This window comes from Onychostruthus taczanowskii, unplaced genomic scaffold, assembly GCF_017590055.1.
Source record: "Onychostruthus taczanowskii isolate IOZ18803 unplaced genomic scaffold, ASM1759005v1 scaffold58, whole genome shotgun sequence".
Lineage (NCBI taxonomy): Eukaryota > Metazoa > Chordata > Aves > Passeriformes > Passeridae > Onychostruthus > Onychostruthus taczanowskii.
This window is the reverse complement of record NW_024503457.1, coordinates 8,577,047-8,599,321: the sequence shown is the minus strand read 5'-3', so window position 1 is coordinate 8,599,321 and position 22,275 is coordinate 8,577,047. Positions and strand designations below refer to the sequence as shown.

The window sequence follows — 22,275 nt, the reverse complement described above, 5'->3', positions numbered from 1 at the left end:
TCTTAGAGTGAGAATGGCTAAAATGTGTATTTTCTCTTGAGGGAGGTGAGGTTTACCTTAGAGATCTTGCATTAACTATTTGAGAGATAAGTTTCTTTTGACAAATGTATTACAAATCAGCACACGAGGAGGTGTTACTAGGTGTATTTTAGATGTGTTTTTTCTTCTCTTGACTCAAAGTATCTCTGGCAATACAGGTGCTGTACTGTGAGGTACTTTGTTGTGCTGCTTTTTATTTGGTTTGTCCAGTCTACCCAGAAAAAAAGATAAGGTCTTAAAGATACAAATACTCAATCTTGGCCTTGAAAGAAATGACATACTTTGTTGCTTAATTGTGCTGTTGTCATATGTAGACAGTTTTTGGTGACTTGCATATTCCCAATATGTAGGATAAAATGTTTGTTAATGTCAGCTTTCACTTGCAGAAGAATCCAGCCCTTTCCTTTTTGCAAAGAGAACTGCAATTTAGACTTACTGAATTTTAGAATCAGTAAGTAAATTATAAATACTTTGTTTTCTTTATTAAGATTCAACTTCTGGATTTCTAAATTGGCACAACTGAAGCTCTGGTAGTTTAGAATTTGCTGATATCTTGAAAGTCCTGAATCTGGAAGAAATTAATTTCCTTTATTTTCTGGATATAGTTTTGGGTATTTGGTGATCAGCCTTTGGCTGATTTATCCTGAGTGGGTGCTAATAAATGAGACAGTGAAATTGTAAAGCAACAGTTTTCTGTCCAGTTATCTAAGAGGCAGTTAAGTGGAATACTAACAGTTGTTGATTACATGGGTTTTGAAACTGCAGGTTGTGATAAAAAGTAGCATCAGACCAGTTTTGATCTGAGTAGCGAAGCTCTAAGTGTGAAGCATGGAATAAGTAAATCTCCTTTCTTACACTTGTACCGGGAGTGTGATTAGCTGGTGAAATGTCTGGACAAAAACTTCTGGCTTTCTTTAGGCCTCAGGTAATACTAAGGCAAATGGTACAAATGATTGCTTGCCAACTGCATTGCTATTTTTTATTATATGCTTTAAAGTCTGGCTTGGGGCTGAACTCTGCTCATCTGGGTGACTTCTTTTCTTGAAAGATAATAAAATTTTTTGTCTGATGGCAAAGCACAGGCAACTGTTATTGTGAGTTGGAAGCTGTAGAGAACTTTCACTTATTTGCTGGATAAAAATACAGCAGTTTTTTTGTTTGCTAAAGGTGTTTGAAGGAGCAGGTAAATATCTCTTAGTAGGATCCCCTGGTTTGTGCTTCATTTTTACACTGATTATGGTGGCTGCTTTTTTATCAATGACACCTGTGAATTGAAGGGCCAAACAACTTATCTTTTGGAGGACCAAAGTCAAACAGTCTAGTTACATTCTTCCAAGAAATGACATCAAATTGCACAGCTAAACTTTTAAATCTGGGGTTGCAAGAACGGAATGGGTTTTATTGTTCCACCTCCCTTCAAGCAGATCACATGTGTGAAGGTTTTTTCCTTCCCTTCCTACTGAGTGGAATAAGGTGACAGTGCATAATCGTTTGTTAAACATGGAGCATTTTTTTCTGCATTACGTATCTTTTGTGACTGATATTGCATTTTGAATCTTTTTTTTAATTCAAATGGCTTCTACTTATGTAAACTTAACGTTTGAACTAGTGCTTTCCTTCTTCATTTTAGTGCAAAAGATGATATTGATATTGATGCCCTTGCTGCTGAGATAGAAGGTGCGGGAGCTGCAAAGGATCAAGAGCCTCAAAAATCCAAAGGCAAAAAGAAAAAAGAGAAGAAGAAACAAGATTTTGAGTAAGCTAGGTTTTTTTCTGCCTGCCTGATCTTACTCCATTGTCCAAAAACTCAGTTACTCAAGTGCCCTAACTTCTTTCTTATTTTAGTGAAGATGATATCCTCAAGGAGCTGGAGGAACTGTCAATAGAGGCGCAAGGAGGGAAAGTTGACAGGGACCAACCTTCTGCAGGAAAGGTGAACACTGAGAGGGAGGTGGGCTTTTTAATAGGAAATAATTAAAATATGAGACACTTCTGTCGCAGAGAACTTCTAGTGTTGTAGTGTAGTGGAAATCCAGCTAGCATGTTCTTTTAATTATATTTGATCTTATTTTCATTGTAAAAAGTCAATCACGAAGAAACCATATATTCATGCTGATAATTATTCAAAGCCAATCAGAATAAATCTTATTTGTGGGCTGAAGTATGGTACACTCAGCAGGAGTAGGTATTGCTTTCAAACTTTGTGTTCAGTAAGAGAGGTTTTTCATAATGTATCTCAATGCTTAGCTCACGATGGCAAGTAATGTTTTATGGCTGATTATGGAATTGTTTCATCACCAGGTTGAAAATGACAATGAAGAAAGCATATCAAAGCAAGATAAAAAAAGAAAAGGAAAGAATAAAAAAGCCAATCTGGAAAATGACTATGACAGTGAGGAAGTGGAAGATAAAGATAAAAAATCTAAAAAACCTCAGAAAGCAAAACAAGACATGCTTTCTGGCAGTGATGATGATGATCATGAGACACAGCTTAAGAAAAGCAAAGGGAAAACTCAGAAGTCAAATAAAAAACACGATTTGTCAGAAGAAGATGAAACTAACATTAAGAAAAGCAAAGAGCGTGGGGGAGGAGTGTCTGCAGGCGAGAGTGGTGATGAATCAGATGAGGTTTCCCAGTCTAGAAAAGGACAAAAGAAAAACCAAAAGCCAAAGTCTGCTCCTGCTGCAGAGAGTGGGGATGATGAAGAAGAACCTTCATTCAAAGTAAAAACAGTGGCTCAGAAGAAGGCAGAAAAAAAAGAACGTGAAAGAAAAAAACGTGAAGAAGAAAAAGCCAAATTGAGGAAGCAGAAAGAAAAGGAAGAATTAGAAGGTGGTAAAGAACCAGCAAAGCCAAAGGAATCTCTAAAAAAAACTGAAGAGAAGGCTTCTTCTGAAGTTACAGCAATCCCTGGCCCTGGGGAGAAAGGAGAGACTGCTGCAGGAACAGAAGGTTTGTAACATGGTTTCTTAAACTTTAATTTAAATACTGTAGGTTTTGTAAGGCCAGAGAGGTGCCAGGCAGTGAGGTTAGTGTGTTGGTTTATTTTGAATTGTGAGTACTAGAAATTTGGTAGCCTTGTCTGCCTCTGTGTTGGCTCACAGGTGGCTGTGTTTTCTGGCCTGCTTTATTCAGGTATAGTAGGTAGTTTATTCAGGTATATGAGAAAACAAGCTAAATAGTGAGTTCTTATTACAGTATATGATTACAGTTCTGTATTGAGAGTACTTTTGCACTTCCCTGTTATTCTGATACTTTAAGACTTCAGGCCATGACTTAAGAGAGTTTAATTGTTTTCATTATGAAATGTTTGTATAGTAGCCAGTGAAAATATTCCTCATTTGATGTTATTTATCATATTTGAAAAATAAATTGTACTTAGAGTATCTTTGAAATTTCTGGGGTCTTTGAAAATGTGCCTCTTCTTTCTGTAGCTGATGACAATGAGGGGGACAAAAAGAAAAAAGACAAGAAAAAAAAGAAGGGTGAGAAAGAAGAAAAAGAGAAAGAGAAGAAGAAGGGTCCCAGTAAAGCCACAGTTAAAGCCATGCAAGAGGCCTTGGCTAAAATGAAAGAGGAGGAGGAAAGGGCAAAAAGAGAGGAGGAAGAACGCATAAGACGACTGGAAGAGCTTGAAGCAAAACGCAAAGAGGAGGTACCGTATATCCCACTCCAAGGATAAAATAAAGAAGAGAGTAACTTTAATCTGTCTGCTTGCTGCTGCAGTTAGTGAATTAACCCTTAATATGTTTCTTGTAAACAGAATATACTTGGGCAGCTTTTGTGTAAAGCATGCTTTAGAGTTTCTGCATGTTTATTTATCTTTTTCTAGGAACGATTAGAGCAAGAGAGGAAAGAAAGGAAGAAACAGAAGGAAAAAGAGAGGAAGGAGCGTTTGAAGAAAGAGGGAAAGCTTTTAACAAAAGCTCAGCGAGAAGCCAGAGCCAGAGCAGAAGCTACTCTTAAACTACTCCAAGCTCAGGGTAAGCAGTAGAGCTTAATAATAATTAAAACCAAACCAAAAAACTCAACCAAACTTTATATCCGTTATGGCTCTGTGTTTATTTTTTTTGCTGTCTGGAGCTAGGAGGGCAAGTACTGAGTGATTCCATGTAAAGCTGCTCTGTTGTCAAGGAAGGCAGTGTGTGCCCTCCCTTCCCCTTTATTTCTTAAGTAGATTTAAGTGCCTGTATTTTTATCTTAGATTTTGAATATCCAGCTTTTGAATACAGTCTACTTGCAGTTTAAAGATGTTACTTGTGGAACTTAGGAAAAAGCTCTTAAGGAAGTGGTGTAGTCTAAAGGCCAGGAAAAACATATGGGCTGTGCTGAAGGTCTTGTAAGACTGGTGATCTGGGTCTTGTTGAATTAATTCACATGCTTAGTTAGGCAAGTGCACTGTTTTGCTTCAAAAACAATGGGAAAGTCCACGGAAAAGATATATTTTAATCTGGGATTTGCCAGGTGTACATAAGAGCTTTCCTGCTTTTCTGTGAAATATAATCTGTCTCCATTGGAATGAAGTAAAATTGTCCAGTATGTTGTAAGTAAAATGGCCTAAATTGTTCTTGGTAACTGGTTTGTGACTAAAAAAAGGAAGTATACTCTACAAATACACTCAGCTCCCACAAATTACTATTTGACAATTCACAGGTAGGTGGATGTATAAATGTAGGAATCTTTGTAGCTAGTAAAATGTTTGGAGCTCTTAAGCATACATGAAGGCTGTTTCTCCTTGGTTGTTGCTGTAGCTATTAGAATCTTTATGTGTCCCTACAACTGGATTTTTGTCAAATCTGCAACATAAATCACTCAGTACTTGAAAAAAAATTTGATTGTGCAGGAGTAATTCAGTTTTTAATTTGTCTTTGCACCAAATTTCTGGTTTTGATGGAATCCCTTCATGTATTACAGCACCCACTTCCTGGTGAGGCAAAGATGAAGCTTGTGAATTGAACCTGGCATTATTTTGATACCTGATACCATCAGTATTGTAAAATTAAAAAAAAACCACCTTAAAACAGCAACAAACCAAAACCCAAAAACCTGAACAAACAAAACAAATGAAAAACCACAAACCTTCCCACATAGAGGAAAAAGGAAAATGTTATCTGCTGAACAACCTTAAGCATTTTAGAAGAGCTCTGCCTGTGAACTACTCCAAATTGTCTGAAACTAGGACCATTGGCAGATGGGTTTTAAGAGATTTTTTGCATAGCAGACCTTAAATGGTTAAGTGTATGTGTTCGTGGCGTTTTATGCAGGTTTGTGATAACTTCAAGCCTGCAGTTGTAGAATCCGATTGTTTTGCATGTATTTTGTTTCATTGCCATTGCCTTCCTCCAGTTACCTGACTTCTTTTTGAGAGCAGGCAGGAATATCTGAAGAACTATACTTCTCTTAGGTTTTCTACCTTTGAATTCAGACTTTTAAAAAAGACAAAATATGCATTGCACCTACTTTCTACTCTTTCTTCTTCTATCTTCCAATTTTGGAAAACATGTTTTCATTTAAACCAAAGTTTGTTTATTAATTACCTGGATTTTCTTTTTAACAGTTTTTTTGTTTGTTTTGCAGGTGTTGAAGTGCCATCGAAAGACTCTGTGCCAAAGAAGAGGCCAATATATGAAGACAAAAAGAGAAAGAAGCAGCAGCAGCCAGAAAATAAAGAAGGTGTAGTTTGCATATAGGGATACCTAATTGATCAGTCACATTTCTGGAAGTACTTATAAAAGAAATCAGCTAATCTTAAGCTAATTTCATTTTGGGGTTTAGATTGTCTAAATGTTGGGGATGTACAGGGTGTATAGGCCTTTTACAAATGTGATGTTGAATGCTTTGTGTGCATATGTGATGCATGTACATCAAATACAAAGTAGTTTAAATAATAGTGAGTTACAATTATGTCTGAGTTTGTTCCAGGATGAAAGTACATTGATCCTAATTTTAGTGCTTTTAAATAGGAGACAGTTTGTTTATTTGCTTTCTGGTATATAAAACCAATTTTCAGCTCCTGGGTGCAAGTTGTTCAGAGCAGTTCAAAGAGCTTGCATTTTTGAAACCTTAGAATTCATTGCACTGGTAGATGTAGGTTGAATGTGTCAGTTTTTGACTTTTGTGGTTTGTTACTTTCCTCCAGGGGATTACTGTGGCTTTTCTCAAGACCAACCCTTAGTTTAAAAATTTCAGATGTATTTCTTACTTACCTGTTTTTTCTTTTTCTTTCTTTTCTTTTTTTTTTTTTTTTTTTTTTTTTTTTTTTTTTTTTTTTTTTTTTTTTTTTATGTTAGTTATATGCCTGCTTATCATTTGTGGAGTATTTGTAAAGAATTGAAAATGGTGCTTATCTGAATTGTATCAGTAATTTTTTTTTTTTAGTTTTCAGTTTTAATGGAATAGTAGAGGAGGTGTGGGTAGTTCACTAGTATTACTTCATTTTCTCTTGTCTTCTAAAGAAAGTGAGAAGTTTTTAATGTCAATAACTGACCTATCTCATAAATGTGTTCAACTGCTTAGAAGGCCAGGTGTTTTCCAAATAAGCTGGAGTGGAGCTGTATGTGTAAGTTAGTCAATTTGCGCTTTGAAGACAGGTAGCAAGCAACTTCCTGTCTTGCAGTTTCAGAAAGTGTGGAAGTAACTTCCCCAGCTGAAGATGCTGTAGAACTGGAAGCACCAGTGAAAGAAGAGGCTCCTCTTCCCGTAGATCCAGGTTGGTGGTAACGCTAATGAATTTCAAACATTTAAGCTTGTGTGTCAGTGCTGCATGGTAGTTACCGTCCCTTGCTGGGTGGGGCTGAATGGCCATCCTTTCTTGAGGTAGTTGGCTTTTCTTTTTTTTCCGCCTTTCTTAAGGGGGGAACTGATGAAATTTTATGGAGTAAAAGGCATGAAGCTTCAAAATGAGTGTGTAAAGGTTCCTTATTCTGGGTGAACTCCAGGTTTCAACTGGCTTGGTCAGTTATCTCAAATGAGCACATTGAGTGCCTTATTCGCTCCCTTGACTTTTCACTTGCTTTTACGAGTCTGTTTTGTCAACAGTTAAGTAGAGGTAGGGAGGAAATATGCTTCTTCTAGAATTGATAGTGCAGTATTCACAGTGATTGTATTCTTTATGCCAGATGTTTTGCTTTCACAACTGCTGAATGAAGAGGATATGTGTTAGCTTGTGAAACTGAGTTATCAGCAAGTTTGCTGATCAGATTGTTGCCCTCATCTTTGCCTACACACAGTACTTGCTTGGTTGAAATCACATTGTACTGGACTTCTTTCTCTGCAAGGAGACTGTTTCAGTTTTTACCCGTATTAAGTCAGACAAATACTGACAAAATGTGCAGCTTTTGAAAACAAAGCTGAATGTGTCCTGCGATTCTGGCTTGACTTATCTCATGATGGCCATTCCAATGCCTTAGGAGAAGGCCTCACTGGCAGAACATTAGTTCCTAGCTAATATTCTAGCAGTGTGGAACTTAAGTCTTCCTTTCATAGAGCTGAAATTTATGACTCATGTGCTGCAGCAAATATATATTGTATAATGCATCTTTTGGAGAGGGTTGTATGGTTGCATTTTTCCATTCGTCTCTTACTAAGAGCTGCAGTCTTTTCATAAATCTAACTGAATTCCTGCTGAATTAATATGTTTAATGCTTCTGGAATATGTGGTATATTTAAGTTAAGGCACCTGGTGTCCTTTTTACAGACAATTTGTATATTCTCACTAGTTAAAATTCTACTGTAACTTGTTCTTGTTTCTCTGCCACTTTGTTATACATGGTGGCTGTTAACTGGGCAACTCCTTGCTAGGATCATGATTGTGGTACAGGTTTGTGTGGCAGGTGTTATGCATGATATGCAGACAGCAACTAGATGAGTAGATTTCTGTGTCTTCCACAAAAGTTTCTCTAGGCAAAGATGCTAGCACTACATGATTTTTGTGGAGAGAATTGGAGATTATTTTTAAAGTATGCAGCATCTTCTTTTTATGGAACATGGAGATATTTCAATAGAATTATGGTAACAGCAAACTTGCAAGTTGCAGTTGTCAGTATGTCAAGAAGAGGGGCATCTAAAAATGTTACATGTTGCTGGACTGACTTTTTTTAACTTCACTGTTGGGTTTCTTGGTTTCAGAAGAAAAGGAGGAAGAAGATGAAACAGAAGATGCAGGTCTGGATGACTGGGAAGCTATGGTTAGTGATGAAGATGGAGAGAAAGGTGGGCATGTAAATACTAAGTGTATGTTTTTTTCTGGTTAAGAGGCTTTGGGCTAAGTTTTGTGTTTCTACAGAAAACAATATTTTGCTTAGACTTTTCCTCTGCTCTGTTAGATAAATTGCGAGGTAAGTATGATGATAAATACATACAAGAATCTCTTCTCAAAAGCAGAGCTTTCAGAAGCCATGCAAATACTGCTTAAGACAACCCTTTGGAAATACTCTTATGTGGAGTTACCATCTAAAATTGGTTGTATTTTTTTTGTCCTTTGTTATGGGAGTAAAAATCCTAATATATGCTTAAACAATCTCTGAATTTAGGGAAACCTTTTACCTGGTATTGTATTTCTCTAGTAATCATTTCAAAGCTGTAGTATTTTTATGACGTGAATCTGGCAGCATCGAGGAGAGTACCCCGAGAAGTTTTCAAAGAAGTGGGGGAATAAAATGGTGTGAAGGTTAAGTGTGCATGTGTTATAGTAAGTTCTGCTCTACAAAGAGAGGCTGAAAGAATTGGGATTGTTCAGCCTGGAATAGAGAAGGCTTTGGGGTGACCGAATTGCAGCCTTCCAGTACCTAAAGGGAGCCTACAGGAAAGATGGAGAGAGACTATTTACAAGACCCTGCAGTGACAGGACAAGGAGAAAGTGATTCAAACTGAGAGTATGTTGAGATAGTAGGAAGAGCTTCTTTACTGTGAGGGTGGTGAGACACTGGAAGAGGTTGCCCAGAGAAGCTGTGGATCCCCATCCCAGGAAGTGTTCAAGGCCAGTTTGGATGGGGCTTTGAGCAACCTGCTCTAGTGGAAGGTGTCCCTGCCCTTGGCAGGGAGGCTGTAACTAGATGGTCTTTGAAGTCCCATTCAGCCCAAACCATTCTGTGATTCTATGATATGCTTCTTTGAGAGGCAGGTTTAGAAGAAAGCAAAGAATTTCCAGAAACTAAATATTCCTATGCGTGTGTGCCAAGGCCATATTCTGTTTGTACTCAACAGCAATGTTTATGGGAAACTTAGGGCTGTGCTGTAGTTCAGGGATAACTTCTCAGATACTTGCTTCCAGTGGTGGAGGAAAGTGTGTTTCTGTGAGCCGTGCTGAACAGGAGTTGATTACTGGACTTGGGCTTCCTTAATGTCTTGTTTCTTATGCTTAAAGACTATTTATTCGTCAAATACACTTGTGTATTTGATGAGTGATGAGCTTTCGAGTGTAATACTTGACATTCAGATACCTACACCAGAATGGATTTAATTCCAGCACAGGTGTGTTCCTCTGGTGCTTTTGAGTTCTAAGGGCTGCTTGCCTCCTTGAGTGTTGGTTTTAATCTGGCACCACTGTCCTGGAGAGGACATAGCACTTCTTAATGTTTGGATTTGAAGGCTCTGCCGATGGGATACAGGAAAAGAGCCTTCCTTGGAATTAGATTTAGTCTATTACTATGCTGATGGACTGTGAGTGTAGCAAGGAAACATTACTAATCTCTTAAGAGCAGTGAGCATGCCACTCACTCATGTTGTGAGGAGGAGAATTTGTGGTTTTAAAGTCATCATCAGCTTGCCTTTTATAATTTTACAGGTGATTACAAGTGGGAAGATTTCAAAGAAAGAAAATTACATATTGTTAATTCTTTTTGTTTGTTTTTTGAAGAATTCCTATGAAAAATGCTAATCTTCTCTGAACCATCTAAGAAAACCTGAAGATGGGTTTTTCTTTTTAATGGGTGTAAAAGAGTGTTCTGATTATTATGTCTGCTTAAATGTGCCTTCTTGATCAGTTGTGTACAGAATCCATATAACAATGATTTGGAGTATTTTGGCTTTATTAAAAAGGTGTTGGTGCGTTATTCTTTATGAACTGCACATGACTTTAAAGAATGTCTGAATGTTTGCAAATAACGTTAAACATAAGTGTGCTGATATATAATTCTTCACTCCACCCTAAACTTGCTTTCTTTCTGGATTTGGAACACAAGCCAACAACTCTGAACATGAAACACTTTTTTTCCCTCTTTTTTTTGCATTGGAAGTTGAAAAATGATCTTGACAAGCATTTATTGTAGAACTTACTCTCAGTCCTCATTCTTCTCTGGTAGTCTCTTTTGCTTTTTGATGCCATCTCCCCCCAGAAGTGTGAAGTTTAATAGAAAATTTTTACTTTACTCTTTTTTGTTTTTTAGAGAGCAAACCTGTCCATATTGAAGTCAAAGAACAAAACGAAGTGGATGATGAAGAGGAGGAGGAAGAGGAAGAGGAGGAAGAGGAAGAAGAGAGTGAAGAATCTGAAGACAGTGAAGGCAGTGAAGATGAGGATGAAAAGACTTCAGATGAGAGAGAGCCAGACTCCCAAGCTATTGGAAAACAATCTATGGAAAAAAAGCCTAGCAAGGAAATTAGCTCTGATTCCGAGTATGACTCTGACGATGACCGCACTAAGGAGGAGCGTGCTTATGACAAAGCTAAACGGAGAATTGAGGTATTAGGATACACTTGGATTCTTGTGTTGTATAACAGCAGATTAATTTCCAGTTAATTTTGTCAAATTTGTCAAAATGGTGGTTGTGTCAGGGCTAATATTTAAGCAGGTTCAGAAATTGTATTAATTAAGAAAAAAACCCCTTGGTTTTGTGTGAAGACAAAGTATTTGTTTTTAGGTAACTTGACCACAAAGATGGCAACTTCAGTGTTGTTCCCCTCCACCTCTATATCCCTACTGGAAAAAGATGCTTTTATTCTTTACAGATAGATATTTTCAAGTTCTAAAAGATGTGTCTAAACTGTTCAGTGCTTTCATGGCTGCTAACGTTCTTGATTTCCTCACCCAAGGTGCTTGTTCAGAATGCACCTTCAGCAAAGCTACTGTTAGTGGATATAACAACTTAGCCTACTAGACTGTTAGAAGAACCAACCAAACAAAAATGTAACTGTTAGTCAAAAATTTTTGATTTACCAAAAGAGGGATGACAGACGTTAAATTGCCTTGAAAATGTAAGTCCCACAGCTGACTCTGTTTGTATGTATGTCATCAAGTCAAGAGGTGAGCTGTGCTTTGGATTATACTCACCAATTTTTACGTGTCTTTTACTTAGAAACGACGAGCTGAAAACAGCAAAAATATGAACACTGAAAAGCTCAGAGCACCAGTTATCTGTGTCCTGGGGCATGTAGACACAGGCAAGACCAAAATTTTAGATAAGGTAAGGTGTGGAGTGCGAAAGCACTGCCTGTGCCTCTTGTTTTTAAGCATTTATTTTTTTGGTTGAGGACAAAAAGAATTAGAGTGTGCTCAGACATAACTTTAGTCTCTTCTGTGTAAGTATTTCTGGTTTTTTTTGTCTTTAGCTCCGCCACACTCACGTGCAGGACAGTGAAGCTGGTGGTATCACTCAGCAGATTGGTGCAACTAATGTTCCTCTTGAAGCTATTAATGAACAAACCAAGATGGTGAAAAATGTAAGTTACAGTACTTCAGTGACTGCATCTTAAAAAAAGTGGACTGTAGACTAACAAAGGCCTTGTGAGATTTCCTGAGAGGGACAGATGTACTTCACCCCCTCTAATTTTGTAGTCAATTGTTTTTTAATTCCTGTCATTCCCCCAGGAAAGGGGAGGTTGTCTCATTTTTCATGCATTTGATTTCAGTTAATGCATTGCTGTTTCTTCAGAAAAATATGCAAATAATGTTTACTCTGCTCTGGACAGCGCACATATGTACACAGACTGCTTACTTGTCAATATTTTGGTTGTAAATTGATACTCTTGAAACCTCTTGAGTATATTTTGTGTTAAAAACTTACCCTTTGCTGTGTGTGCTGAAATTTGGCCAGTTTCGGGGCGATGAATTTTATCGTGTTACAGAAATGGTAACTGTTCTGTGTAATTTGTTTTGGAAACGATATACTGTTTTGCTTGTGGAAGCAGCTGGCTGAAAAGCCTTGGTGTAGTAATGGCTTTTTCCAAGATTTAACTCAGTAAACCTGTAAACTGAGGGGAGAGGAGAAAATCTTCAAGACAAGGATGTTACATCTCGCTACCCTGAAATGGTTTTTCTTCTGTAGGCTGCCTTGTCTTACAGATTTTAGCTTACCTTGTGGTCAGTTGGCACCTGGGGGAATGTGCTGCGTGATTTTTTTTTAATGTTGAAGTGACTGCAGATTGATTTGGTTGATAGAGGGTGCTGGCCTTAAAACATGTATCTGGATTTTTGAAGCGCAGGCTGTCAGTAATGTTGCCAGCTCTTATTTTGTTCTTTTTTCTTCTTGTGTAATCTCTACAAGATGGCTAATATTTTGAAATGTTAGTTTGACAGAGAGAACATAAAAATTCCAGGCATGCTGATAATCGACACTCCAGGACATGAGTCTTTCAGGTAACGTTTTCTCACAATGTTGTACTTCTCAGAACTGATGGCAAAAGCATCTGGAGATATTCTTAGCAATGTGGTCTTTGCTTAATTCATTGTTTTAGTTCTCACTTGAAAAAAGTCCGACAAAACCAACTTAAAGTAGAGGAATTAAGTGGATTTGCTTCATTTGCAGGTGCTTTTTATATCTGGTTAATTGCTGGCCTTTTATAGCTGATTATTTTTCTGTCTTCGTGCCAATTGAGCCATGAATATCTGAAAAAGCATGTAAATAAATAGTTAGTGTAAGAGGAAAGATGGAAGCAGGAAGCTAGCTGGAGGAAAAAAGGTGAGGATTTCAGGTGACCTAAGTACTCGAAAAATTGAAACTTTTTCCCTAGTCTCTCATTCATAGTGTCCCAGTTAAGGTAACTGAGTTTGTAAGATTGGAAGCTACTAATTACGCAAGTCATCTGAGTCTTAGCAGAGATCAAATGCATTCTAGGAACTCCAGTGGCTTACAGGCAAGCCACTAAATCAGCTTTTAAGGGTAAAACATGACAAGCATAACTAAACTCACTGAGGTGAGATCTTGGATGAAATCTCAAAACAGAAGGATTAAGCCTTTGATGTGACATTTTTCAGTAAAAACCTTTGTAAGCATTGAAATGCTGTGTTGTGGAGCACTTGGTAATTTTCAGATCAGTACCTTGGCATGGTACCTCCTACAGCTCTCCATCTGCTAGCCAGGTTTCGTTTGCCAACAATGATGAACAATGAAGTCTCTTTATCTTGTATTGTATAAAGTCATGATAGTCATAGTGTTTATGCAGTATATAAAAAAAGTCTTGTTCAGGTTTTACATTCCTGCGTTTCACTTCAACTGTCCCAGTTGTTGCTCCTGAAACGACCAGAACATATCTTACATTGTAAGAATATAAAATAATATGAAAACTTTCAGGATAATAATAATTTCTTAGTTTTGCTTTAATGTATACGTTACATTTGCTTTAATGTATACAAAATACATTCTTTAATATATTTTATTAAATGAAAATTACAAAGTGTCATTTGAACGGTTTACATTTTTGAGGGAAATAACTGCTGAGCTTTAGCTTTTTGTTAGTGTAAGTTCGACGTTGTACTTGGTGTTTTTATAAAGGTTCTGTTGCTAAATGACTGATTTTTTTTTCTGTCTTCTAATGTCACAGCAATCTAAGAAATAGAGGAAGCTCACTTTGTGATATTGCTATACTTGTAGTTGACATCATGCATGGTTTGGAACCACAGACAATTGAATCAATAAATCTGTTGAAATCTAAGAAATGCCCCTTTATAGTAGCTCTCAACAAGGTAGGCTAGATTTTTATTCTAATAGTATATTTCTCCACTCTGATATTGCATTTGTCAATCATCTGTTTTCTTCCTTGAACTGGAATTGTTTTGTGTAAAATCTGAAGAGGTGGTTCTTGGGTCCTGTGTGTTGCATTTTTCTGTGTCCTTGATACCACAATGGCTCTATGGGAGCTTTGCAGAACAATCAGTTCTTGGAGTCTTGACTGGTAAGCTTTGTTGCCTTATGTAACTTCTCTATAGGATTCACACTTCTGGAAGTTGTACTTCAGTTATGGGTTTTTTTCCTTGTGCCTGCTTACATAGATTTGTGTGCATTTTCTGATAAAATTCCAACACAAGCTTCGTGTTGATGAGTCATACTTTGGCGACTGATACTGGTCAGTTTGACTGGAAGGCAAGCTGACTTTAGGCCATGGAGCAGTAATGCTGATCACTGGTGGGAAGTGTTTTAGGCTTTACAATATTAGATAGAAAATCAGCCAGTTATTTTGTGCCCTGGTTTTAGAAATCCTGTGCATGAGAAATTATGCTGCCTGTTTGTGATGACTCAATGAATTATTTTATGTGTATGGAAATTACTCATGTCCAATGGCTTTGGAAGCCATCTGATGTGCTGAGTAGGAGCTGTCAGAAGGCTATTCATGTGCAGTGTAAGAATTGCAATATATTCAAAAATGAAAGGAGCATTAAGACTGAAGGTGGTTAGAACTGAGGAGGCCATTATCTCATTGCCAAAACCAGCTCCTTTTTGAAAGAACCAAACAGCCTCTTGGATGGAGAGGTGTCCAGGCCTTACGGCACAGTAGTAAAGAGTTCCCTCTAGGTCAGACCCTAAGACCTGACTGTCATTGTTGGCATCAAAGGCCTACAGTGAGCCTGAAATTAAATAGCTAAGAGCTCTTGCATTTTAAGTTAACAGTTGTATTATTTGACCAGGTTATAATCAATTTTTTTAAGATGTATTTTTGATTTTTGGACTAAGTCTGAATTTTGTAGATTTTTGGGCTAAGTCTGTCCTGTTTTGGCAGCTGTTGTGGGGAAGTGTTTCTGAAATACAGCTGTGTCTTTTGAACAACCCCACTCTGGTCCCTTCTCTGTAGCAGCATGGGAAAGGGTCCATATTTACCAGTAAATTTTAGAAGTTCTTTGTAAAACTAGTGTAGTTTCTTTTCAGGAAAAATCACAAACACCTCTGTGGTTTTGGGTTTTTTTGTGTGTATGTGAATCTATAAACAGGTCTCTTCTAATGTTTTATTTTAACCTTGGTGTAATTTATGCACATAAACTTTTTCCACATTAAAAAGATTACTATAGCTTGACTTTTTAAAATCTGAAGTAATATTGCTACCGTGTAATACTGCCTGACATAAACAGAGCTAAATATAGCAGCCAAAGCAAATAAGAACACTTTAATTTGATTACTGGAGCAGATAGATGGCTGGCTAAGTTGGTTGACAGAGTATTTCTCACTAATGATGTGGCATAAGCATAAAGACACCCTTTAGTAAGCTGCATAAGATGACATACTGTTGTATTTTCAAGATTGATAGGTTATATGACTGGAAAAAAAGTCCAGATACAGATGTAGCTGTCACCTTAAAGAAGCAGAAAAAGAATACGAAAGATGAATTTGAAGAACGTGCAAAAGCTATCATAGTGGAATTTGCAAAACAGGTAGGTTGGAATATTCAAGCTTCTTCGCTTAAAAGTGGTAGTAAAGAGGGGTGGGTGTGTGGTGTGGTTTGTTTTGGGTTAGTCGGTGGTTCTTGTTTTGTTTTTTCCCCTTTCCTCAAAATAACTTGGAATATCAAGAAAATTGTTGCATCTTATACATTGGTGTTAACCTCTTGTAAATCAATTTTTGCATAATTTTAACTCTCCATCCTTACTGCTGGGTTGGAGAAAAATAGCTAATTTCTGTGCATGGTCAATGGAGTCATGAATAGCAGTTGAAGTTTTCTGTCACTGTTCTCTTTCTCTTTGGGAATAGCCTGAGAGAATCCCATCTGTCTCTTTCTCTTGGATGCTGGCAGGGTATGAATCACATCAGTTCTGGGAACTTCCTCTGTTGGTGACATACAATGATGTCTAGAAGCTAGATGGGGTAATTAGCTTTGTAGAATTATCCCACACTGCTTCCAAGTGTGGATTGAGGCTTCCTGTTCCATAGCACGCTGTCAGTAACAGTGTTGGCTTTTTAAATTGGGCTTTTAAAAATGCAGTGGTACTTGCCTGGGGTTGAATGTTACTGTCAATACTGATGTGTGTATGTGCTTTTCCCTGTGTAACTGTTAATCCTGATTCCAGGGCTTGAACGCTGCCTTGTTTTATGAGAATAAGGATCCCCGCACTTTTGTTTCTCTTGTACCTACCTCTGCTCACACAGGGGATGGCATGGGAAGTCTGATAGCTCTTCTCGTTGAGCTCACACAGACCATGCTGACCAAGAGACTGGCTGAGTGTCAGGAGCTGAGAGCTCAAGTCATGGAGGTAATACAGCAACTCTTTCTTGAAATTCTTAGAGAAATTGCTCCCTTCCCTGCATCCTTCCTTCTGGTAAAAAATGTGTGTTTGCAGTGCTTAAATAGGAAGTGAATTTTTTCCCCCTTTCATTCAGGTTAAAGCACTGCCAGGCATGGGCACTACCATAGATGTTATTCTGATTAATGGACGTCTGAGGGAAGGAGACACCATTATTGTTCCTGGGGTAGAAGGCCCTATCGTGACTCAGATTAGAGGTCTGCTGCTGCCTCCTCCTATGAAGGAGCTACGAGTTAAGGTATGGCAGCTGGTTACTGTACTGACATTTAGAACCAGGAAAAGACAATCAGGCTTTATAAAAAGAGAATGTAGTAGAATGTCATTATATGAATGGTATCTCAAGGGGGCTTCAAGGGGAATGCAGGGGAAATCTGGTGTCTTTTTTGAAAATGTACTTGTATGTTCATGTTGGAGTGTGTGTTCTCACAGCAGTAGCAAAGAGAATGATCATGGAATTACCTTGCAGTGAGGAGTAGGATGTGCATGCTTTAATAAGGGATTCAAGTATGTGGCTACATGTAAGAGGGAGATCCCCATCTCAAATGGAAACTGGAGCGTTCCGGTGCAGCAGCTTCCGAGTTAAAGTTATAATATTGGTAGAAGTGGGTTTTTAGTAACAAAAAACATACACGCTTACATTTGAGAAAAGCGAACACGTGGGTTTCTAGGGCTGGTTGGTGAGTGGCAGTGACCAGGACTTCTGCAGAAGCTGCAGCCTCTTGGCATTTTCAAGGGTGGTAGGTTCTGCTGCCCTAGCCTGAGGAGAGGCCCTGAATTTGAAATCCTTCCTTCATGGCTTTCCTTGAATGAGGAGGAGACACAGAATCAAAAGGCTGTAAATAAATTAATACATATATAAAGATTAATGCATGCAGTTCAAAGATGATGAAAATAACTGCTTTGATGTTTCCTGTTTAAAAGGGAAGGAATAAATGTCTGCACAGACTTGTTTTAAGGCAAAGAAAACCATATAGATAACCTAGGTGAATGTAATGGGGTAGGCCTTTCAGGGTTGGGAACCTTGAGCTGGGGAAGTAAACCTAGGGTAGCTGTTGGGCTTTTTTGACACAGACAGTGAGGATGCATTTTAATTCAGCTTCTTCATGTGGAATTGTCATCCTTGAAATAAGACCCAGATTCTTGGGGTGGAAGGCTGAAGGATAGAGGCTTGCAGGAACAAAGTGCTTATTGAGGAAGGAAGCTGCTTTGCAGTTTTAAGAAAAGGATGGGACATCTAAATAAAAGAAATTAGGAAACAAACCAGAAAATCCTTCCAACATCAATTTAAAGATTTAAAATTTCTTCAGAAATAACTGGTTTTATTATGTCTTAGAGCCAAGCCCTGAATGTGGCATCTTTTGAGGTTCCCCTGGATGGGGAGAAAACCTGGGAAATTGTACATGGAACGAAGTACATGAGAAGGCTGGATGGCCTCCAATGGGAGAGTGAGGCAGCCCTGCCTGCAGAGAGGCTTGGGCTGTGTGTCAGCTAAGCTTTAGTGTTTTTGTTAAGCTTGTTGGCATCTTCCCATCACTTGCCTATGGGGCTGAATTTGTGGGTTTTATTAGTGAGTAGATGTCTGTTGTTGCTTGCTTTTTTCTACGATGTGTTCCTTTTGGCCCCCTGCTTTGCTTTTGGAAGATTTCCCTGTGCCCTGCCCACCTCAGCAGGGGTGCAGGGAGTATCTGAAGTGAGAGGAGCAGGAGGACTGAAACATGCAAGTGCAAAGCAAAGACAGTCATGATGAAACTTGGGAGCTGCTGCATTTCACTGCTCCCCGCTGTATTCTTCAGCTGCTCAGCACAGAACTCTTTGATGGTGTGTGTATTCTCTTTTTCAGAACCAGTATGAAAAGCACAAAGAGGTTGTTGCTGCTCAAGGTGTGAAGATTCTTGGGAAAGATCTGGAAAAAACATTGGCTGGTTTGCCATTGCTTGTAGCTCATAAAGAGGATGAAGTCCCAGTCCTGAAGGTGAGGTGGCTGATGTTGAAGTACAGCGCACTGAGGGTGACTTTAGCTCTCTGAGGATGAAACTCAAATGTTGAGAGCTCAGTTTGCAAATAATAACTGTGTTTTTTGATTGTTTTAAAAACTGTTCCAGTCACATGTTGTAGCCTTGTGCCCATGTGAAGCTTTGGTAGTGTGATGTTTTTAGTGTCTTGGCCATTAGTTTTTTCCCTGATATTTTGCTGGGGTATCTCTGCTGCTAGAATATGGTTTGAAAACAAGTATTATGGTATAGTTTGACTCTGTTAATTTGGTATTTGTAGTAATTTATGGATATATTCTAATCAAATTATATTAGGTACATATGTACTAGTGGAGTTCTGCAAACTCTCCTCATTGCAAAGTTAATTTAAGACTTTCGTAATAAATTTCTTTTGAGACTTACATGTTAAAAATGATAGAGGAAAGGATGTAGCTATCCTAAACTCAGAACTGCTCCATTTGCCTTCTCCAAAGGCAGGAAGTTAGTTTGCTAATTTAATTTACATGTTGCCAATTTACGCATTGCTAAATTTTAATCATAGTCTTCCTTTAGTCTTCTGTCTACTTATTTGTGCCTTTGAAGGGAAGTTAAACTTTTGGGATGTCCAAACACAGATCTTGTTGCTGGGTCCGTATGAGTATTTACTTCAAGTGTACTACTGGTAGTAGATAAACAATGGATAAAAGTCAGTGGCAAAACCCATTCATCTGCCAGAGGAAGAGACTTAAGTGTTTGAGATTAGAAGGCATAGGCTCTAAAAAAATAAATGTGTTTTTTTCACTTCTCTAAAAGCAACAAATTGGCTTTGCTGCTCTTGCATCCTGTTTGGTACCCAGGCCTAAAGAGTGTTCAGGATCCTTTCCAGCTCATGGTTTTAGGTGTCAGCTTTTGTCCTTGACCCCATGGCAGCTGAGGCCATGGCCACACAATGTGAGCCACGTGTTTGCTCAGCCTTGCCAGCAGAAACTTGTGCTGCTGGGGAAAGTCATGTGTAGTTTGCAGAGAAATGTTACCAGCTCTGAAGGTGGGCATCTGCTCAGTTTTATTTGATCATCTTCCTACAAGATCCTCAGGTCTAGTTCAGCTCAGGCTTTTCTAATGGCAGAAACAGTCAGTATCTCACAGGCTGTGTATGATTTACACTGCAGCTCTGTCTCTTGGGACCTATCACCATGGCTGTTGCCTGTTTGCAGCAGCTCATGAACAGGAAGATTTAGTACCCTGAGGCATAAATAGCAAGAGAACTAAAACTTGCTTTTTTCTCTCCTGATTTTTGGTTTGATTTTTTCTTTTTTTTTTTCCTATAGGATGAACTAATACATGAACTGAAGCAAACACTGAATGCAATCAAATTAGAAGAGAAAGGTGTTTATGTCCAGGCTTCTACTTTAGGCTCTTTAGAGGCATTACTTGAATTTCTTAAAACATCAGAAGTGCCAGTAAGTACTACTGTGCCATTGATCCTGTGTTTAGTCAGTAAACGTTTCCTTTTCACTCAGAGATTAGTGACTTGATTTTTGTGGCTTTCTTCAACAGTATTCAGGAATTAATATCGGTCCTGTCCATAAAAAAGACGTTATGAAGGCATCAGTTATGTTGGAGCACGACCCACAGTGAGTACCCTTGCTTTCTGCGCTGCGGGCCTGGCCGCTCTGGGTGTGCGGCGAGCCTGCTGAGCCTTGGGCGCGCTGTTCCTGCAGGTACGCCGTCATTCTGGCCTTCGACGTGAGGATTGAACGGGACGCGCAGGAGATGGCCGACAGCTTAGGAGTTCGGATCTTTAGTGCCGAAATAATTTATCACTTGTTTGATGCCTTCACAAAATATAGACAAGATTACAAAAAACAGAAACAAGAGGAATTCAAGTAAGTATGAGCAATTGCGTTCTGGATGTTTCCCAAATAAGTGTCTCTCTGATTTTAGTAGAAATGAAGCTGTATTTAACTACTTGTTTGCTTATTGCTTAGCATATGGTTCTAATGGAATGGGAGGAGAGAAGATGGTAGGACAATAAATTGATAGTTTTCAAGAATGCAGGGCTCCAGTCTAATTGTTTAGCTCTGGATTAGGCCTAGTAGGGTGTGAGCTGTGAAAGCTGTGCAGTAGATGCAGGATTCAGCTAGAACAGTTGTGTAATGTGGAGTGTTTTTATTAGTTTGCTTTCTATACTTGGCTTCTCTTCCTAGATTGTGGCAGATGGGTTAGTCTTGCAGAGTTAAAAAAAACAAAACTAAAAGGATTTGGATTCTATTGTTTCATATTCATGTGATCCCAGTGTTGAGGGCTTAATTCTGACTGCAGTAACATGAATATGTGATCATTCAAGGATTTATAGGGACCCAAAATTAATTTTTGGAATTATGTGTCATTGAGTGGCCTTCAGTAAAATAAGGACAGTGAAAATAAATGAAAATGTATTTAGTTTCATATTGACCCCAACTTGAGTTTGTTTAGCTCAGCTTTTAAATGTATTTGTTCACTTGGTAAAAAAAAAAACCTTGAAATTCTGGAGTTCAGGCAGCAATATTTCTATTCTGTGTTCTTGTGAGGCTGTAATTACACTGAAAAATTACTACTCCTTTGGTCTTGGTCGAAGTTGAGCGCTCAAGCCTGTCAAATTAAAATCCATGCCAGGCATGAATGATTATTACTCCCTGTAGTTCTTGAGGAACAGGTATGGACTAGAATTGGCAAGATTGGAAAAGAGGTTTTTTCCTGCTTTTTTCCAAGTAACACTCCTAGAATGAATGCCCATGAAGTGTGGGAGAAGGCAGAACTGTTAGTGTTATACTGGAACAGTGGATGCATCTTTCAAAGTGCCTTTTCTTGTCATCTTCCAGGCATATAGCAGTGTTTCCATGCAAGTTGAAAATACTTCCTCAGTTCATTTTCAACTCTCGTGACCCAATAGTGATGGGTGTTGTGGTGGAGGCCGGCCAGGTGAAGCAGGGGACTCCCATGTGTGTACCTAGCAAAAATGTAAGTAAGGGTCTCTTCCCACTGCATCTTTGATCCAGCTGGTAGTTCCTGGGATGATGCACCATGGAGTGCTTGCATGCTTTTCCTCAGTGCACAGATTGCTGGTGGGAAGCGAGGGTCAGACTTGCAGATCAAGTCTTTCTTCTGGTGCTCAGATCTCTCACTGCTCTCCGCTAGAAGAGTTGAGCTCTGGAGCAGGGCACAGGAAGTGTGGCTGGAAGGCACCTGCCAGTTCTGTGCTGTGGTATTGAGTAACGGGCTAAATTGTCCTACCTGGAAGCTAAAAAAGGGGAGAACCAAGTCTTGGCATTTTAAGGGCTAACCGTTGACATCCCAGCTGAGCTGTGGGAGGTTGGTGTCCCAGCACTTGCTGTGCTGTACGTTTTGCCTGCCTGTGCTGAGGCGGCCGCTCTGCCAGTGCCGCTCTTCCTGCAGCGAGTCTGTGCCTACAAACAGGAGTTTAGAGAAGGGGCATGCACAGAGCTTTGCTGGATGTGTTACAGCTGCTTCATTGTGTTACAGTTTGTTGAAATTGGAATAGTTACAAGTATTGAAATAAACCACAAACCAGTGGATGTTGCAAAGAAAGGCCAAGAAGTTTGTGTTAAAATAGAACCTATTCCTGGGGAATCACCTAAAATGTATGGACGACATTTTGAAGCAACGGATATCCTCGTCAGCAAGGTAAGAGCCATCTGCATTTGTGGAGAGGGCTTAGGACAGAGTGGCAGCTTGCTTGAAGTGGAAATGTAGCATGAAGCCTCAAAAACAGGGAAGGAGCCTTCTGTCACAGACTGACATTCACTTGGGAGGGTGTGTGT

At 38.8% G+C, this 22,275-nt stretch overlaps 1 protein-coding gene across 2 annotated transcripts in view; it reads left to right on the top strand.

Moving 5' to 3' along the window:
• EIF5B (eukaryotic translation initiation factor 5B) overlaps nucleotides 1-22,275 on the top strand; it is a 35,984-nt gene that overhangs the window by 11,303 nt on the left and 2,406 nt on the right. Inside the window, exons 2-23 of one of the 2 annotated variants that reach the window (XM_041418012.1) lie at nucleotides 1,670-1,795; nucleotides 1,885-1,972; nucleotides 2,341-2,992; nucleotides 3,475-3,695; nucleotides 3,873-4,023; nucleotides 5,618-5,713; nucleotides 6,663-6,749; nucleotides 8,168-8,251; nucleotides 10,426-10,721; nucleotides 11,335-11,442; nucleotides 11,588-11,698; nucleotides 12,547-12,614; nucleotides 13,799-13,940; nucleotides 15,486-15,617; nucleotides 16,251-16,433; nucleotides 16,561-16,722; nucleotides 18,325-18,456; nucleotides 19,783-19,914; nucleotides 20,012-20,088; nucleotides 20,176-20,340; nucleotides 21,316-21,454; nucleotides 21,977-22,138. In XM_041418012.1, coding sequence (XP_041273946.1) covers nucleotides 1,670-1,795; nucleotides 1,885-1,972; nucleotides 2,341-2,992; nucleotides 3,475-3,695; nucleotides 3,873-4,023; nucleotides 5,618-5,713; nucleotides 6,663-6,749; nucleotides 8,168-8,251; nucleotides 10,426-10,721; nucleotides 11,335-11,442; nucleotides 11,588-11,698; nucleotides 12,547-12,614; nucleotides 13,799-13,940; nucleotides 15,486-15,617; nucleotides 16,251-16,433; nucleotides 16,561-16,722; nucleotides 18,325-18,456; nucleotides 19,783-19,914; nucleotides 20,012-20,088; nucleotides 20,176-20,340; nucleotides 21,316-21,454; nucleotides 21,977-22,138 — 3,514 coding nt within the window. Of the gene's footprint in view, nucleotides 1-1,669; nucleotides 1,796-1,884; nucleotides 1,973-2,340; nucleotides 2,993-3,474; nucleotides 3,696-3,872; nucleotides 4,024-5,617; nucleotides 5,714-6,656; nucleotides 6,750-8,167; nucleotides 8,252-10,425; nucleotides 10,722-11,334; nucleotides 11,443-11,587; nucleotides 11,699-12,546; nucleotides 12,615-13,798; nucleotides 13,941-15,485; nucleotides 15,618-16,250; nucleotides 16,434-16,560; nucleotides 16,723-18,324; nucleotides 18,457-19,782; nucleotides 19,915-20,011; nucleotides 20,089-20,175; nucleotides 20,341-21,315; nucleotides 21,455-21,976; nucleotides 22,139-22,275 lie in introns of both variants that reach the window. The other variant, XM_041418011.1, reaches the window with a different exon arrangement.